The sequence below is a fragment of the Argiope bruennichi genome, chromosome 1 (genome assembly GCF_947563725.1).
Source record: "Argiope bruennichi chromosome 1, qqArgBrue1.1, whole genome shotgun sequence".
In the NCBI taxonomy this organism is placed as follows: domain Eukaryota; kingdom Metazoa; phylum Arthropoda; class Arachnida; order Araneae; family Araneidae; genus Argiope; species Argiope bruennichi.
This window is the reverse complement of record NC_079151.1, coordinates 39,942,588-39,963,718: the sequence shown is the minus strand read 5'-3', so window position 1 is coordinate 39,963,718 and position 21,131 is coordinate 39,942,588. Positions and strand designations below refer to the sequence as shown.

Here is a 21,131-nt window from a genome sequence, read left to right as displayed (position 1 = left end):
ACATTAAGAAAACCTTAATATCAGAAATTTTTGATATCTTTCTTTTTCAACAACCTATAAAGTTGTAAGCAACAGAACAAAAAAATGCGAACAAGAAACTTGCAAAATGCCAAAAGATCTTTTAAATGTACCAATATATCTAGAATATATCAAGATGTTAAAGCATGTACATTTTTTAAAAAAAACATTGGATGAGACAGAAAAAATAATAGGAAAAGTTTGAAAATTTTAAAATATCAGTAACAAATCTGTTTCCCTTACAACATTTGTAAACAACTGACAATAAAGAAAGCAAACAATACTTAATTAAGCATTATCAAGCTTACAGGATAATAATTTAGTTACATTCAGTGCATTTAGAAAATGGTTACATTCATATTATAAAAATAGTTTAATTAGCTTATATACAATACAAAAAAAGAATGAGTAAAATGTGAACTCTTTGGAGAATTATGATTAAATTTCAGAAATTGGAATTGATAAGAAAAAATAGATTTCCTTCATATTCAATATATAAAGGAAAATTAATGCTTACATTAAGATACTTTGTATTAAATTTAATGCTTACATTTGTAGGCATGCTTGCATTTAAATCTTTTTTAACAAGGATAAAAAATATATATATTTCAAGTGTAGGATCTTTACTTGCTATAATAATCCACACAGAAATTTTAAAATTTTTAATATAAAAGTTAATTAAAAAAAAATTCAATAAATTTGTTCTCACATTTAATCTTATTACTTAATGCCTTAAATAATATTTTTTTCTGTTATTAATTTAGCTTGAAATTTTATAAGTTAACTTTTACAAACCAATGAAAAATTACATATTATAAATCTTTTCTTTTCTCAAACCAATGAAAGGCTACATATACTTTACAAATATTGAAAATATACTTATCTTTTCACGCAACAATAAAAAAAGCTGATGCCGTACTAAAACATAATAATTTATTATAGCAGATAAAATACAAATTTTCCTATATCACTCTAAAACACTTACGTGACTCCATTCCGCATTTGTATCCACTGAAGGTACAGCATTTTTTAGCATACTTCGGAATGCATTTTCTAAACGTCTTTGCTATAACAAAATGATGAGAAATAGATCAGTACAATAATATACAATACAAAAACTGTCTTCAATAATCAAAAGCTAGAGGTTTGCCTCCCTTGCATTGCTAGACAAGACCAAACTTTGGGACAGAGAGAGATAACAACAATGGTGTACATATGAATATTCATAGATCTAGGATATACACAAGGATTTTTCTTTTTAATTAACTAAATACTAAAGAAAATTTGAGCAGATTTTACCTATAATTCTTGAAAGATAGTTTTTCATTCTTTTATACGAAAGCTTTACATTATTTTATGACTTTTATCAAACTACCTTGGTATTATAAATTTTTATTATATCCAATGATATAAGTGAATTCAGATTTTAACAATGACTCACCATTGAAAACTATGAAATTTTAACCCTTTTTTTATTATTTATTTATAACAATGAACACTTTATCCTTTAAATATATCAATCAATAAATACTATTTGATCAAATATTTATCTTAAAAATATATAGTGATGGATATATCAAGCTGATATTAATATTATCAGCATTATTTAGTTTTTTTAATTGATTTTTTGTAATCGATCTGGCTTGTCAGATTACAATAAATCTGACAAGCCAGATGATTGACAATTATGTCAATATTATTTATTTTCAATACCAATTGAGAATTATTTACTGAATATTTTTATTTAAAAAAATATATTAAAAAATATTTCTAATGGCTTGAAAGTCTTGCAATCAATTCAGCCCAATATTTTACAACTATTAACTATTTATTTTACTACTACTTGTGAATGCCATATAGAACAACAATTGAACATTTAATTTTTTTATAGCAATGCAGTTTAACTTTTCTGAATTTGGACTCTGATACTGAGTTTATGCTGTTTATTTAATTATAAATATTTATATATTTTGTATAAGTTATACTTGGTAACAAGAACTTATGTGGAACAGAAATGTCATAGAAAGATGTACTAATATGTTAACATATATTTGATATAAAACATATAAATAACTATACACGCATCAAAAACTGTAGCCTCAACTGCCTAATTTTACCCGAAAAATTAATATTTATGAGGATTTACTTTTTTATTTTATTTTAATAATGTATCTGCAAAACCAATGAGAAAATACTCAGTTGTGCATATTAGTCATCATAACACAAAAACTTTCATTAACATTATTGGATTCCAAATTTTGAAACTTAAATATTTACTTTTCTTGCTTCTTCTTTCAATCTTTCTTTTTCTCGAGCTTCTGCTTTTTCTAAAAGCTACAATAAATAAATAAATAACAAAAAGTATAAGTATAAAGAAATACTTTTAAAGGTATTAATATGTTAAATAAAAATACTTAAATACAAAAATATTAATGCCCTTACATTTAATTTCAATAAAAAAAATCTTATAATTCAATATTAATATAGCAAAGAGTTTGGCAAAATAATCTCCCTTACTTCATGAACTTATATAACAGTAAGTAATAATGAAATTATTTTTGTTTAAACAAAACATGATGACTGATCCAATAAATTGAGAATTTTGTAAACAGTATTTCATTTAAAATTGAAATCAATCTCAAAATTTTATTTTATATTGATGTATTCAAATTTAAATCCAATAAAATATTCTACATATGATGTCTTCTTGTGAGCAGTTTAATATCATTAAATAAATAAAAAAAATATCATGCATAATTTCATCATAATTTCTATAATTTAAGTATACATATAGAATTTTAAATCCCTTTAAATCCATTTCTAAATAAAAGAAACAGTTTTCAATGAGAAAATAAATAAATACTTGTAAATAAAAACTTATCAGCATTTATCAAATTTCACAGACTATTTAAAAAAAGCTTACACTATTATATGTTAGTTTGACATTTCCAGCATCTAGAGTAGCAGATCTTTTGTCTTCACTAACAATTGTTGCGAATTCTTCAAAAGTTGTAGAAACTTCCACAGTAAAACCTTTTTCCTGAAATATATATATAAAATAGTATAAACTCAAAATTCAACTATTAAAACTTAAAAATGTCAATGCATTCATATTTATATTTATGAAGATAATAAAATTAAACTTTCTAAACGATAATTTAAACTAGCCTACTTTTAGTATTTCCTTGATGATCTTTTTCTCATCATGAAAGCGTGCTTTTAATTCTTCCACATAGAATTTGAAAAGATCAAGTGGAGTAGATCCTGTTAATATTTAAAAAGCATAAGTAATCATGTAAATACTTCAAAGCCTTATCTTACTCAAATATAATAACTCTAATGTTTTGACTTGGATATTACCTGGCTGTGTTAACATATTAGTGAAACGAACATCTGCACTGATAGTGGGATACAATTCCACCCACAGAGACATGGAAGTTAGTTTACCAGCTTCATGAAGTTGATTAAGAAGTCGCTATATAGTAGAAACAAATTATTTTTCACTGATTTTCAAATTTATTTTAAAATTACAATGGAAAAGTAATGCAAAAAACATTTACCACAAAAGCCTCACGATTTTTACGTTGCTGCCTTTGAACTCGCTTTCGTTCACGCTCCTTTTCCTCTTCTTCTTCTTGTTCAAGCTGTCTTATATGTTCTTCAAAGACTATCAAAGCATCGTCTTTATCCATATCTGAATAAAAAAATTAGAATAAATAAACATATTACATAAAATATCAATGATTTCAAAATCAAAATTGATTCATGATGTTGAACCTTAAAGGGGAAAAAAAAGGCTACGGTTTAATTTTAAATAAAAATTATTCCTTTTTAGAATTATTTAAATTATTAAATTAAATATTAAAATAAAATTAAAATAATATTTTATTATATATCTAGGATTTTTTATTTCCTCTTGACTTTTTAAAGTCTTTTGTAAAATAAAATGCGCATCAGTAGAAGACAATAAGCCTAAAGACAGGGGCTAGATAATAACTAAATCAAAGTATCTAATTAGTCTCTCTGAGATTAATTCAGATTGCTCAAGCAGTATTAATTTTTTTCTCTCAACTACCTACTATAACTTTATTTAGAATCATTATTATAAATTAAAATCTGAATTTGAAGCAGCACCTCATCATGAAAAATAAATGAAATTTCATTAAGTGCCACAATATAAACACTTCTCTCTCTCCTTGCTGTCTATTTCTACCTACCATAATTTGTGATATGTCTCTCTGCTTTAGGATACTTTTGTTCATGCAATCAATTTTCTGTTGCACACACAATTAGCCATTTTAAACATAGAATTACTTCATTATTACTAACAAAAATATGATTAAAACTTTCTACAACTGAATAACAAAGAATTCAAACATGAAACGTCCTTTTGTATCCCTACTCCTTTAAATTATTTCAAATTGCTTTTCGGTCAATATTCAGCTACTGATTTCACATCCTAATAATTTTCTTTAAGATTTCACTGCATTTTCCAAACAGAATTGCATTTGATTATTATCTGCTGAAACAAGAATCATCTTGAAATATTTATTGACACAATACAAATAATCTTTTTATTTCAACCAACAATATGTAATAAAAAGAAATATTCTGTAGTCTTACTGAGCAATTCTGCATCCTCGGCAAATTGTGGATTATCAAGCAATAGCTGCTGTGCTTCTGCCCAAGTTGTTCGATAAGTTACACTTGTCATGGCATCCAAAATACTGCTTAAAACTTTCATATTCCTTTTCCTTAAAGCCTTGGCTTCTTCCTAAAAAAGCATATTAAAGTTATATATCACTAAGCAACAAATGGAAAAGCAAAGAATTGCAAGTAAAGAGAACAAAAGAACACTAGCTGATATAGGGAAACTATATGTAACGATATGAAAAAAAGAATTTAAATACCTTTTCTCGTTTTGCAACAAAGAAAACAACATCATCATAAACCTCTTTTCTGTCTCGATCTGGGACAGCTCTCCAAACTTCTAAATCGCCAAATATTTCTTGAGCTTTCCTATAAAATATAAACAAATACATTCCTAAAATATAAAAACTTTCATTTTCAACAAATTCTAACATCTACTGAAAAATTTAATGACATTAGTTGCACATTTCATTCATTATGTGAAATCTAAAATTAACATTCATATATTTTCAACATATTTTCAGAAATGACAAGACCATAACTTCAACTGTTTATTTACACATGTAATTCATTATTTCATCTTCATAAAACAGAATAGTAGAATTTGTTTAAGAATTTATATTATTGAAAAATTCTTGATTCTGTTTAACATATCACTGCAAAAATTAAAGATGGAAGAGTACAAGTTCACAGATTTTCAGTGTTGATTGAGAGCATGTGTGATGATAAATTTAGAAATTTCTGCAACAAGTGAAGTAATTAAATGTTTTAAAATTTAAAAATGGATGAATTTACATTGACAGAAAGTATCAAAATAAGACTGAATCAGGAATTCTAATGTTCTAATGGAGAGATATTATTAAAAACTCTTATTTAGAGTGACAAAGGCTAAGTTAATAGAAAAAAAAAAATTTAAGCCATTTAAGATAATATCAAGAATAAAGTATTATCAGTGTGTTAGCTAAAAATATACTTCCATGAAGATTACAAAAGGAAAAAGAAAACTGCAGATTAAAATATTATTCATTAGAGGTGAATACATTGAAAAGATTAGTTATGGAAAGGAGAACCACATATTATGTAAATAATTATAACTCTGATTAACAAAATTGGATGATTAGGAACGATTATTCATTAGGAATAAAAAGCTAACCAATTAAATTAACTTAGAAAAAAATTACTTTAAATGAATAATCAAAAATTTTAAACTTTAACATATTCCAGAATTTGCAACAACCTATCTATATATAACGTGAAATATTTTTTATTATTTGCTAAATTATGATAAAACTTTTATATTTTTACAGCTCTTCTGGGTTGTCTGAGTAAAGATAATTTATCATTCTCATAATACTGCATTTTCAACTTTTCAAAAAATGAGCTGCTTTCAGCAAAAAAATATTTGATTTGAACTATAAGAATGTGGACCAAGCATTAATACTTTATTAATGCTTGGTTAGTTAAGATTTTAGTTAGTTTGCAGAATCTTTTAAATCAATTATGTACTGTTGTAATATGAGATGCACTCAAAGAAATATACTGTTTGGCATTTGATAGAGTTATAAATATTTAATAAAAATCAAATATGTCTTTTTGCAATAAACATATTTAAGAACAATAAAACAATGGAATGTTGTTGTTTTTTTAATCAACAGCCCAAATTGCACTCACATTTTATAATTATTTATTTTTATTTATAATTATTATTCTCTACATTTAATATTACCAATGTAGTCAAATATAACAAGAGATGATTCTAAAAATAATTTATATTTGTAATCTGAGAATGATTGAGGATATTTTTTAATAGTTATAGATCTTTTTTAAGAATCTATAAAATGATTATGTAAATATATAAAGGATATTTATAAAAAAATATTTTTCTGAAGTTCAAAATGGCCATGTTAATTTGCATCTGAATACAGAAGTTTCAGTATATTGAAATGATCAATTACGATACATAGTCACTTAAAAAGAAAGAAAAAAATTTTGTTTTTCAAACTATACTTCCATTTGCATTTATTCAAAGAAATTTATATATGTATTTATGCAATAAAAATATTTTTTAAGAACATCAAATAATGCAATATTTTTTTTAATCAGAGTCCAAATTGCACTCGCATTTTCAGAGGATTGAGAAACTTATTAAAATAATTCTTTTAAAAGATTGACTTTTTCTTCTATTATAGTTTTAGAATATTTCAAAATAATATTACTTACAATATAAGGGTAAAAATATTTTTAAAAAAACAAGCTTTTCGCCTGTGTTTAATGCAATGAAATATTCGCTACCAAATCACAAAAACCTAAGTTTTCAAAATACCTTCTCCATAGAGAGCCTATCATTTTTTATTTTTTTTTAAATCTTATGCTTTTAAAATATCTTGGTAACTACAGATATATTTACTAGAAAAAGTTATTTTTTAAATACCTTAATATCCAAACAATTATCTGTTTCATGATATCAATACGATGACATGCTATTTTAAGTTTCAATATTTTAAAAATGATTTTAATTTATAAATTATAACTTACATAATAAACACTTGCTTTTTATTTTTATAAAACAAGTGCCAAAGTCAAGAAATAAATGCTATTAAAAATTTTCAGAATCATCACTCTAATTATGAATTAATAATTAATTTCAAAAACAAGCATATATTTACAAATGGAAAAAAAATACTCAAAATGATGTAAAGAATTATATTTCATGTTGTTGGAGTCAATAAATGTATTGCAAAAAAATTATGAAATCTAAATTTTTATACAGTCCCTGGCCGGACAGGATTATTAAATTATCATGTTTACATGTAAATATAAATCTAAAAATTATCTTTTCATGTTCAGAGAGGAAAATCAAGGAAATTTGTCATAATTTTAAGATCAATAATAATATAATTCTCACCTGTATATTTCATATACAAGAAACCAAAACAAACAGTAAAGAATAAAAACACAAACCTGTATCTCAGGGAAGAATGCATTTTATCACAGTTCTGTAAAAACACTTCCAGTTCCTCTTTAGCCTTTTTTGCCCTTAGACGTTGCTCTTCCTAAATAAAATGGGATTGAAATTTTTTATAAAATTATCTATAAATAATTGAAAATTTTAAAATAAATAAGGTCATTTCTGTTTTCTAAATAAGAAAATTTGAGCCACTTAAATTACTAACTGACTAATGCAAATACTAAAATGCAATATTTAGTAAAAATGAAGTTACATAACATTAATGTAAATTTTCAAACTTAAATTCTGCAGTGACCTTTCTTTATTTAGCAAAAAATAAATGAATGGATAAATAATGAAAGGAAAATATTTAAAAAAAAAAAAATACTCACAAGCGATTTAAAAAAATAATTATTAAAAGATCAATAATTAAATAGTAATAATAAAAATTTTAAGTATCATTTTCTCAGCCATTCAAGCAAACAGACAAAATAACAAACCTTTTCTTCCTTTGACCGTTGAGTCTTATAAGCATTAAATGCTTGCTTTTTCTCATTCAGCTTTTTTAATGTTCCATAGCGGGGATCATTCACAATAAGTTTTAATGCTTGTTCCCAAGTAGCATTACTTGGAACATTCTGAAATAAAAATAAATGTTAGCAGATTTAATTGTTTTAAAAAAATCATCAACACAGCAAATGTTAAAAAATGATAAAACTAATTACAAATTTTAATAAGATGAAATACATGAATAAGATGTGAAATTATACAGCATTATCTATATAACATTAAAACAAAATTAAATTTAATTATATATTAAAAATGTTACCAATAAAATATCGAATAACAGAGCAAAGTAAAACTCACTTTTAAACTTTTTTCAATCAATCAATCAATTTTATGCATTTAAGAGTGAAGGAGAAAGTCAATTAAAGAAACAATATGGTATATTATGATATAGAAAATTAGCAAAAGATTTAAACTGATCATTTCCAAAGCCTTTACACACTAAAAATATTCTTCTTAAATGTGTTCTGACAAAAAGTAAATTAGATATGTATGCATGTCATATTTACTTCAATAATTCATTAAGCATTTTCAAATTGGTAATGTGAAGATAGTATTTCTAGTCAATAGATTTTCAACAATAAATTTATTTACAAATCTGCAGAAACTAAGCTTCAGAATTCAGCAAATTTATAAGTCAAGAGTTTAAGGAAAGTTGAGATTTTTAATTCTCAAATTATATTTCATTATAATTCATTAAAAATTAACTTATATGTAATATCTATGCTGTACATCCAATGAAGGGGGGGGGGGACATTATATACAGGGGTCACAGTTGGATAATTTTTTTATATAACATATACAAGAGGCTTTTAACTGAATTAAAATGTTATTCCTCCATTATAATAATATATCATTTCAACAACAAACATAATATATTAATTTTTTATTATTATAAAATCAATGAATATATAGAGAAAATTATAGTTGTTTAAAGAAAATACACTTCCCAATAACAAAATTAATGATTTGCTTATTTATTATAACAATTAACATTTGCTGGTAACTTAAACAACTACTATAATTAACTAAAACTTATTTCACTCTAAAAACAATGCAAAACAAGGAGGATCCAGGTTTTTAATACAAATATTTCTTAATTATTGCCAAGGTGATGCTGTTAACAAATTTCAGATCTTCAAAATTTAAATATTCAAAATATAATTGGATTTGAATATTTAAATATCAAAGCTTTAAAATTGGATTCAGTAAATCATTTTGCTTCCATATAATAGCCCTTACATGCCATTATTATCAAAACATGTTGATTCTATGATTTGTAAATTTGCAGTTTTTGTTTTGAAAGTTTCAGTGCTATTTTGTGAATTTGACATTTATGTTTTCAACATTTGACATATAATTGGTGAAACTTTATTTGGGAGAAAAAAAAAATAGTGCAAACAGATAAAACTCTTATTTTAAAATCTTTAAATAAAATATTGAAACTAAGAAATAAAAAGAAAACATTTATTTTCTCTTACTCATAAAATTGGTTTCAATATTTTTAAAAAGGAAATGAATGTTTAAAATAAGAGTTTCTTTGGCTGATATATTATGGACACATATAATCCTAAGAGAAGAAATCAGTAAATGTCATATATGCTAAATTACATAATTCACTATAAATTAAGATATTAAATCTAGACATATAATCAAATAAGCTTGTTTTCCAAAAATATATATTACTTTATCTCTGAGCAAATCTTTAAATGCTTCAATGGCTTCTTTTTTATCTCTGAATGTAACTTTGGATGGGTCTTCTTCTTCAACTGCATCATCCCTGTAATTTAAAAACCAATTCCAATCAAATAATAATTAAAAATTTCAAATATTTTTAAGATTTTTTTTTATTAAAACTGGCCAGTCTTTACTTAAATATTCTAATTAAAAGAGTTAAAGAACAAACAAATTAAATTGTAAATGGCTATTTAGCTTTGATATTTTAAAACTACAAATCACAATCCTAATAATGCAGATTTTTCATGCATTATTGAAATACATTTTATAGTATATCTAATACAATGAAAATATTACTCAAGTATTTTATTTTTTTTAAAAAAAATTATATTGCTTGCAATAAAAATCTATAACATAAATTTAAAAAAACTTTAAAAAAATTCATATCAAAATCTTTTTTCTACATCATATCACCATGACCTAAATTTTATGTTTTGAAATAGTATAATTCATAAGAAAAATCTTAAAAAACAGTTGTGAAGATTAAAACAGTAAAACTTCTTTTAAATATCATTCACCTTCTGAAATTGAGAAGAATTCAAAATATAACTGACTAAACAGAATCAATAATATTAATGATAATATACTTTATATTCAAAATTCTTTTCTTTAAATGTTAAAATGTTCTTAATACTCACTATAAAATTAATTTTTATTATCAGATTTCTAACAATATCTATGAATAAATGAGCTAATAATGACTAAAGAAATGAGTTGTGAAATCTTAACATAGAGGAATAAATATATTTAAGCTACAATAACTTTACCAATTATAATATTTCATTCTTGAATCATTAGAAATAATATTATAAAAATAAAACAAGGAATATTTTAAATACCTACCTATCATCAGCATCACCTTGATCAGAAGGTGTACCAATATTTTCAGAAGCAGACAGAGGTGCCATTGTAGGCAACTGAATATTAGCAATTGAATTTTGGCCATCAGACATAGGTGATGCAACTACAGGAGAGTTGGCCCCAGCAGAATTAACTTTTGAAGGTGAAGCAACACCTGCAGCTGAAGTAGGAGTAGGAGTAGGAACAGGAGAAGAAATTTTGGGCACACTGAAAAATATTATTGAGAAAATTTCATACATTTTAAGAATCAAAAGAACAAATTATGCATAGATATTCCACATTAAAATTGAAATGTCACATAGTATACATAATTCAAAATTCTGAAAATAGTTTTTTTCAAATTTCTTTTATCTTAAATTTACATTTAAAATAAAAGAATTCTAAAGGCTAGGATGGCAAAAACTACACAGTATGGAATCTGAATTTTCGTTATTTAAATGCTGGATCAATGCGGGCAATAGAAATGATAAAAATTAAAAATAAAGTCTAACCAAATAGATAGCTCAAAACTGATTTAGAAAGTGAAGTAAATGTCAATCAAGTTTTAAATTTTGATATGGATTTCCTTCTCTTACAACAACTCTCTTACTTAAATACATCAAAAGATAAATTTTTTAAATAAATATTTTACATTAAAATTTTGAAATTTTTCTCATATAATGCATAATTTGAATTCTATAAATTGTATATTAATTTAATGTTTCAATCATCAATTTATTTTTATATTAACAAATTCTTAATAATTTAGTTACATCTTTCATAATTTTTTTTAATTTGTGAATCACTGTCCACACAATCTTAGAAGTATTGAAGATAAGAATAAATATTTTTACTTAATGCTCCTTTTTATGAATTTTCAATTCCAGATGAAAGATATGATCAGTATCATAAAATAATATCAATAATGCAATTTCTACCAATAAAAAAATTATTTGGTTTCAAACCATGAATAACAGTACAATAAACAAATTTTAAAAACATATTAGTGTGATACTCTTTATTTTAGATGAAATATGACTCAATAGATAATGTTTTACAATTGCATGAAAAACTACTATTTTTACAGACCACTTTACAGAGAGAAGTTTCGAAAAAAATTCCTAGTCTCATTATAAATAGCATATTTTATACAAATAAATATAAGAGAAAGCATTGTGATTTAATTTAGATATTGGTAAAATTAATCCTTGCAAATTAAGAGCTTTCAAGAACATATTTGTAAATATTTTTAATATCTTAGATACAAAGAATTGTATAATCTATTTTATTAAAATCTTTGATAATTCACTAATAGCAAAAATTTTATAAAGCAAATATTCAGTTCACATATTTGAAATTTTCTTGCTTTCTTAGTTATCATTATAAAGCCCAGACTGCATCATAATCATTTCTTGACAAATTTTTTTTTAACTTAACATTTAAATTTTGTTTTAATTAAGCAAAATTATATCTAATAAACTTAATAGACATAATTCTTTACAAAATTAAAAAGAAAAATCTATCAGTGTCTTTATTCACAATAAACTATAAACTGATACAAAAAAGGAACTTTTAGTTGTGATTATAATAAATACATTTTGAAACTAATAAAATAAATTCAAATAAACTGAAATATTATTCATGCACAATGCAATCCATCACAAGAGTAATTTTTTTTTTAAAGTCTAATCGCACATATAACTCTTAATACATCACAACAGCCTGTCAATTTTCAAAAAAAAAAAAAAAAAAAAAAAAACTGCATTTTAGCATGTACATAAAGAATTATAATAAAACTGAAGTGGAGATTTTTCCTTTTATTTTTTTTTTAACACAAATATAATGTATCTTTAAGTACCCTTTCATAATGAAATATTAGCAATAAGAAGAGATAACAGGGAGCAAAATGACAACATAAATGAAAAAGAAAACGTTTTGATCGAATTCCAATGATAACTGATAAAAATCACCTACCTGCCATCTTCCTTGGCAGCAACCATATCTGAAATTAAATATATGTTCTTAAAAAGAGTCAAATAACATAAGCAAGCAAATTAAAAATTTTGCTAAAAAAAAAATTTACAACATTTTTCTTTTCCTAAATGCATTTTGTAATACAAACAGCATTTGTTAAATAAACTTTAACTGGGATTGCTTCATTTTAAAAAAAAATTACGTGATGTCACTTTTTCTTAAGTGTTTCATGTTTAGTTTAGCCTTTGTCACTTCTATTTAGTATGAAATCAATTAAATTTGCAAAATACCATCAAAGATATCAAAGTGAGTGATATTATTTACAAAGAGGTCTCAAGAAATGATCTAGTAAAGAAAGAAAACCCTCATCAATTGAACCAAATGGTTACAGATTTAGATTTGGTTAGAGTATTTCTGATAATGAACAACTGTGAGATTAAAAGGAATTAAAGATTATTTTGAAAACAGAAATTAAATATTAATTGGAAGATCATGTAATAAATCCATTCTGTATGAACAATGATTATCTCAGTTAATAAGTATTTACATAATTAAGTCAGTTTCATTTTTTCTATAAACAATCACAAGCAGGCAATTAATTCTGTATGAAAGTAACAAGGTATAAATGAGTTTATTGTAAGACACTAAAGAACACCGACTCTAATAGGATGGAGTGCTAGTTTCCAATAAATAAATATAATTTTAAAAAATCTCCCCCCCCCTTTTAAATTTTGTATTGAACATTCCCCCCCCCTATTGGCAATTTGGATTTGAATTCAATCAGATACATTTATTCCACCCGAGTATCAACTAATGGAAGAAATGTTAATCTTTCCTAATCATATCTTCGATACATCATTTATACAAGCATTCACCAGTTTTAAATGACATTTCATTAAGTAATTTTTCAATCCTACCCTCAAAGGCGATTTATGATTTCATGCCCTTGTTTGATAAGTGAATAACAAAATTTATCTTCATAACTTTTTAATTTTTACATAATGAGCAATTTTCTTACAATGTAAAAAAAAATCGATTAAACACTGAAAGATTTATTTCATAAATTAGAAAATATTTAATACTTTTTAACAGCATAAATAAAGCACATTTTAATCTTCTAAAAAAATACAAATATATATATATATATATATTAAATTCAAGTAAAATATTTCAGATAACACTTCTCATTATACCAAGAAATTTCAATTTTAATTAACATCTTATTCACTTAGTATTCTGATTATCTTTCTTATATTTTAGCATATCTGTAAAAAAAAATTACAATACTAATAAAACAAATATTTTAAATTGGAAAATCAACTATAGGCAGTTTTTTTTAAATCATCTGATATTTTAATAATATAAATAAAAGCTATATATTTACATTCCACATCACATATTTATTTTATTAGAACAAGAGAAAGAATATTGAAAACTTTCCAAACAGCAAAAGTCAATTATATTCAATTAATCAGAAATTAGCCAAAATTTTGCCATTTTATGAAATATTTTAATTTTTCTTAATTTATAATTTTACTACTTCATTTATATCAATTTCATTTATGCCCAATATTTCTTTCAACTAATATTTTTTTTTTATATTTTTTTAACCCATTCAAATTGATGTTAACTTTAAACTATTGCCATTTTTTAAACAAACAAATGAAACAGATGCATATAGATAGTAACCACATCAGAATGCCAGAATTTAATTAATAATTTGTCTACCTTCAACAAAAACTTTGGAGGGAATTAATTTGAAATAAATTTGCATCATCATAAAATAAAAATTGAAATCATCAAGCATGAAAAGACTTTAATCACAAGTAATGTCAGATATATAAGCTAATAATAAATATTCTTCTCAATCAAAAAAAAACTCTTAAAATGCAAAATGATTTCCAAAAACATTAGTAAAATATTCTTGTTTCTATATACATATCCACACATTCTAACATTTTAAATAAATATACTTTTTCCCCAATTTCTATATTAAAAATACATTTTGAAAAAATTATAGAACCTGCACAGGAAACTTACTTTTCAGATCCTCCAATTCTTTTGGTATAGTCCATCTAGATTCTTTAGTTTGAATATTGTGATAATATGTTCGACCAGTTTCAGATTTGTATTCTTTCCAAGGGCATTGTGATAATAGAAGCTGTTGGTAAAAAAAAAAAAAAAAATGCAGTATTAATATTCTGCTACAACAGTATTTTATTATATTATTATTAACAGTATATTATTATTTTTAAAAAGTTTTTAGAAAAAAAAAAACATATTTGACTTTATCAGACTACAAAAACAAAGTAAACAGAATGAACATAAAAAAATATTTTAGTTAATTTGGTAATTTTCAAAAAAAATTATGAAAATTTTAGGAAAACTAAAACAATTTCACACTTTATAATTCACTTATAAGATTTTATAAGAGTCCACTAGTGATTGATTACCAATCCATAAGTACTCCAAAAACAAATCTTTTGGCTCTTCCAATGAATTTTAAATCTTTAAATTGGCATGAACTGCCAAAAAAGTTTAATGTCATCATTCTTCCTTTAATACATTTAAAATTATATTAAAAAGATTCACTATCTCATAAAACAGTTAAACAATAATTGATAACAGAAAATTAGAATACAGCATTCATACCTCTGATTCAGTTTTTAACTCATCAGGCTTTTCCCAGCTAGATTGTTTAGTCACATGATTGTAGAAATATGTTCTTCCATCTGGTGCTTTGTGTTCAGTCCAATTACTTTTCTACATAAAGAGAAGTTTAAAGCTAAATGACTCAACAGTAGTACAAAAAAAATAGCATTTTATGAAACTGTATAGATGAAAAATGAAATCATCTTATTGACAATAATAAGAAAAATATCAATTTTAAAGATACCAAAATTGCTCAGCTATGTAATAATAATTGCCCAGTTATAATAGCAACAATGAGGGATTTTATTTCAATTATTTAATTATTACCTAAAAATTTGAAAATCAATTTAGAAAACATACAAAAATTTCTAACACTTATTGGGGTTATGGAATTAAACAAATCATTAGCCATCTTTCATCATGACAAAAAGCAATTCAAAATTTAGCACAGTGATATATGGCTTAATTATTAATAAAAAAAACTTTACAAAAATGGAAAATAAGCAAAAAAATACATCTCAATTTGAAAATATTATATAAATTTTAACACTGTATTATTAAAATCATCATTATATCATAAGTCATATTCAGAATACAAAAGAAATTATACAGATTTAAAATAAATAAAAGATGATTATACTATACATTAGGAAAAACATTTAGGAATTTTTGCATAATTTAAGAAAAAGCTGAAAAGCTAACATTTTATTGAATGATTTCTTTCCCCCATTTCTTTTTTTTATATACATAGAAAATTGAAAAGAGATTGATAATTTTTCACCGATTATTTAATAACTGACTGAAAGAAACTTATTAAACATTCTTTTAGTGTAGTAGTAATTGTGTGTATGAATGCGAGTTCTTTTTTTAAATTAATAATATTCACTAATAAATACTCACTTTTTCAGATTGTTTAGCAGTAGATTCATTCTAGAAATATAAAACAGAAATTAAGCCTAATTTTTTTGATAAATGTCACAAATATGATATCACAAATTTTAAAAAAATTAACTGCCATTAAAAATTAATATTTACATAAAGGAATGGATCACTAAAACATAACATTTCAGCATATTGTGTATGCACATAGAAATGTTTCTATTATTAAAAAAGATTAAGATCTAGTATATTCAAATAAATGTTGTACTTGAAAATCTTCCAACTTAGATATGAAAACTTTTCTAAAAAAAATTGCCATAACTAATTTTTTACTCCAAAATAAAGCTAATTTGCTTCAAAAATAAGAAATGTTAGAACCAATAAAAATTTAGTATGCTTATATTCTGTTATTGATATTATAGATTTTTAATAAAAATCAATGTTTTGTTTAACAGTTCCTTTATTACTTTCATGTCAATATTAATTTATATTCTTTCTTCTATGTAAATAAAATAATTATAAATACATTTTAGTCAAATTCTGATTATATGATTTCTTTCAGCAGCTTCCCAGGCAAAGAAATTTTTAAAAAATCAACATTTAGAAAAGATTGGTCCCTTTTTTCTACAATAAATATTTTAATAATGAGTAATGCTAAAACTCTCATTAAAATTCCAATTGGAGGAACTGCCACTAGAAGAATAGCTATTGAAATTAAATGGAAGATAAAACTACATAGAATTTAAATGTTAAGCACAATTTTTATTCAGATATGATGTATATTGTTAACAAACATTTAAACTTTTCATATCAAAAGGAAAATATTCTACATTCTATTCTTTAAAAAATGTTGAATCTATTTGTTATTTTAATTATTTGATCAATCTGTTTGTTTTTCAAATGCAATATAAATTCATATTTCCACACCAATTGAATATCTAAATTTAGTTAGTTGTGACTTTAACAGAATTACACAAACAAGCAACCCTGTGTTACATAACTTAAGAACCCAGTAAAAATAAAAATTGTTTACTTAAGGAATTGTCTCAAAAATGCTCAATATCAAGATAGCATTATTAAAAACAAAAGTAGAAGCAAAACTATCATAAACATCTAGATTAAATAGAAACATAACAAAAGAATATGTAAATGCATAAATATTACCTGAGGTTCTTTTGCTATACCATTTATAGATGGAGAAGATGGAGCAGTAACAACAGTGGTATTTGATGGTGGTGCTGATATAACAGAAGGTGTAGGAATGGTCGTACCAGTACCTGTAAAAAATTGAGAGAAGAAATTATCAAAAATCTGAGGAAATTTATAGGTGCCATCCCCTGCCATTAAAAAGCATTATTTTAAGAGTATAAACTTCAAATTGTGTCAGACATGTTTAATTAACAATATATTGTTCTTTCAAAGAATATAATTACAGACAATTATAATTATATAAAATTAATTTTACAAGTTTTTAATAATTTATATTTTATTTTCATACAAATTCAAAATACTCTCTCTTGACAATTTTCTTTTTGATTAAACATAAAAGCAATTTTATTATTCCATTTCCTATTTGCAATTTCAAACATACAAATATTACAAAAATATTTTTAATTAAACTAAATTAAATTATGCCTAATAATTTTTAAAAATTAAGCTATGTCAGATTTTTTAAAAAATGTTAAATCTTCTGAATATTATGCTTGTTTAATTAAATCTGTTAAATTTTAAAGTTTAATATAAATCTATATTTTCAGCACAGCTTCATATAAATTGGTTACATCTTAACTAAATTTCATACACAAGTAGATATTTGTTATGCAATTTAAGAATATACTAATTAAAAAAAAGAAGAGAACTATTTTAAGAACTTTTTTCAAAAATATTCAATAATCAAGTAACTCGTTGAAAACAGAGGTAAAAGCAAAATTATGACAAAAATCTACATAAAATATGCACTGAAGTTTGATAAAATGACATATGCATCTTGAAAACAAAAAATTAAGACACATAAGAAATTGAGTTCCTTTAATAAAATATTTTTTAATTCTAATAATTTCAGCAGAAGAAAACAGAAATCCAATTTAAAAAGAACAGTGATACATTATTTTAGAGATATTTAGAAAATGAAACATATTGCAAAGTAAAAAAAGGCATTTATTAGAATATTCAAATTATTTTTTGCAGTTAATCCATAATCCTCAAATATTATGTTGGTCATAAATAGGAATTACTTTATTGTTACATTTCATTGTGTTCAAAATTTCATTTTTCAATTATAGAAAGTTCATAAAAAAAATACAATAAGTCAACTATTTAAAAACAAGGAGTCAATCTACAAACATTTTCTTAAAAATTTAATGATAAACATTGAAATTGGTAACTAATATTTACAGAATTTCATTACATACCGGGAGGTGCCATTCCAGGAACTGGGGCCATACTTCTTGGAAATGCTGGCATAGGAAATCCTGGTCCAGGCATTCCTGGAGCAGGGAATGGTCCAGGAACAGGCATTCCAGGAGTGCCAGTTGGAGGCATCATCATTGGGGGCCGCATACCCTCCCCTCCTGGTCCAGGTCTCATTGGACTGCCCATAAAGTTTGGTGGTATTGGTGGAGGTGTCATCTGTAACAATAAAATTATCTTAGCATCAATATCTAATAAATTGAAATTTTTAGCATGCCTTCTGTTTTTATATTAGCTGATAATTTTATTTCTTTTATTTTTGATAAGGGAGAAATGATTAATAAATAAGTAACCTAAATCCCCCCCCAGTCCTTTTTAAATTGTTAACACATAATTTTGTATCCAATAACAAATGTATATTCAATAGAAAATTCCAATAAAAATTAACATATCTAATGAAAATTATCCACCTCATAAAACAAAATCTTATGGATTAAAAAACAATTACATTATTGAAAGAGAATATCAAATTTGTTTGTCCTCAAAAGATAAAAAACAATCAATGGCATTAAACTCTTTTTAAAAGAAGGTAAATCCCACTTCTCAAAGAAAAACAAAAATTTAATTAGTATAGTTAAATACATTTGTTTATATAGTTGACACAACAGTGGTTTTCAGTTAAATATGACAAGAATTCTAAATTCTGTCAGTTTTTAAATTTTGTTTTATAATAAATTTTCCAATTCAGATATTAATTATAAAGTTGTATTAAAACAAACTATAGAACACCTTTGGATACAAGTCCTAATAACATGCATACACAGAATATGAAATATTATTTTTCCTTTTCAACTAAAATACAAGTAAATTTTTTGGTTTAAGTGATAAAAATTCATCACAAAGATCTTACTGGAAGAATTTAGAAAAAATTTGTCATATGATTAAATCAGCCCTGCAATATTCCTGGCATGAACTATTTTAAAGATTTTTCGTTTTCAGCAAATGTTAATATTCATACTTCACATTCTAATTCAAAGAGAGGAAAATTCAATTAAAAGTTATATTAAAATGCCATACATACTTAAATGACATCCAAATAATATAGTCATCTAAAACAAAAACTTTATCTATTTATATTGGATAGAGGTTAAGTTTTCAATTTTGGATGAGTTTTATTTTAATATATTCAGTATAATTTGGAAATTCCACTTTCTCCAGTCTTTTGAAATAAGATTGTAATGAACTTGAAAGTAAATGCAATAAGTGTCAGAAAATGTAGATGAATTTGATATCAAATTACTGAAAACATATGTATAAAAATACTATGATTTTGTAGTATTAAATGTAAGTAAACAAAATTTAACTTCACAGAATACTAATCAAAGGCAAAATGAGTAATAAGGCTCAAGAACTTCATTTGGAAAAGAACTTTTACACAACAAAAATGAATTGTTTAAAGCATGGTTCATGAGTAAAATGAAAAAAAGCCAACTATTAGAAATTTAAACTGTTTGTTCAAAAATCTACTATTTATATTATTGCATTTTTCAATTTTAAAGTATATAGAAATTTTACAAATATCCATTTTTGATTCAACAAACTTTCATACAAATAAAAAAGAACCATACCAGGGATATTAACTAAAATCATAGAACTTTATATAAAAAGAAAAAGTTAAAAGCTACTTACTCCAAATGGAGGTGGAGGAGGCATCATTAATGGCCGAGTGCCTGGAGGTCCATTTGAAAGATGCTTTGGACTATTTGATGCCTATAAATATAAATTAGAATATTTATCACAAAAATTAATGCAATATTAGGAACAATATATATATATATATATATATATAATAACAATATGATGACAGACGACAAATAATATTTTTAAGATATGAAACAATAAATGCTGCAAGTAACAATTTTAAATAAAGCTCTTCATTCAGACATTTTAAAGCTGACAATTATTCTTAAAAAGTAAAATGAATCATCTTGAAGATCATTTTGTTATTTTGCTCTCTAACCAGATATATTTATGCAGTAAAAGAAAGAGTTTCAGCATGCATATTAGTGCTCTAAAAAATAGATCGTTAGAACTATGAGCTATCAAATAGGCATAGATAACTTTAAAAGGTAAGAATGAACTTTTAAAGTGATTTTTAAAAATTTTTCATTAATTAAAAATTAAGCAAATGACATTTTACTCAAATAACTTTTAAAAATACAATTAAATCTTGCTTAATAAGCATTTTTCAGAATGGTTCACAAAGTGAGCACAAGAACATGACTATTTTTATATGACTAAAAAATAAATAAAAAAGACTATGTTAACTAGCATTGTTTCACAAAACAATTAATAAAGAGACGTTGTGAAGTCATTTGTTAGATTAGCCTGTATCTCAGGTATCAATCTTTTTTAAGTCTCTGTTTGAAGAGAATCCTTATATCTGTATGGAAGAAAC

At 24.1% G+C, this 21,131-nt stretch overlaps 1 protein-coding gene across 1 annotated transcript in view; it reads right to left on the bottom strand.

The window, feature by feature from the left end:
- Positions 1-21,131, bottom strand: part of LOC129971549 (pre-mRNA-processing factor 40 homolog B-like) — a 42,509-nt gene that overhangs the window by 17,112 nt on the left and 4,266 nt on the right. The window contains exons 2-20 of the mRNA XM_056085425.1: positions 20,363-20,443; positions 18,676-18,892; positions 17,429-17,541; positions 16,286-16,315; positions 15,386-15,496; positions 14,774-14,894; positions 12,734-12,761; positions 10,763-10,987; positions 9,869-9,962; positions 8,116-8,253; positions 7,630-7,721; positions 4,929-5,037; positions 4,642-4,792; positions 3,579-3,712; positions 3,379-3,493; positions 3,191-3,282; positions 2,942-3,058; positions 2,296-2,352; positions 1,004-1,084 (exon numbers count right to left, since the gene is read on the bottom strand). Of these exons, the coding sequence (XP_055941400.1) occupies positions 1,004-1,084; positions 2,296-2,352; positions 2,942-3,058; positions 3,191-3,282; positions 3,379-3,493; positions 3,579-3,712; positions 4,642-4,792; positions 4,929-5,037; positions 7,630-7,721; positions 8,116-8,253; positions 9,869-9,962; positions 10,763-10,987; positions 12,734-12,761; positions 14,774-14,894; positions 15,386-15,496; positions 16,286-16,315; positions 17,429-17,541; positions 18,676-18,892; positions 20,363-20,443 (2,106 nt within the window). The remainder of the gene's footprint in view (positions 1-1,003; positions 1,085-2,295; positions 2,353-2,941; positions 3,059-3,190; positions 3,283-3,378; positions 3,494-3,578; positions 3,713-4,641; positions 4,793-4,928; positions 5,038-7,629; positions 7,722-8,115; positions 8,254-9,868; positions 9,963-10,762; positions 10,988-12,733; positions 12,762-14,773; positions 14,895-15,385; positions 15,497-16,285; positions 16,316-17,428; positions 17,542-18,675; positions 18,893-20,362; positions 20,444-21,131) is intronic.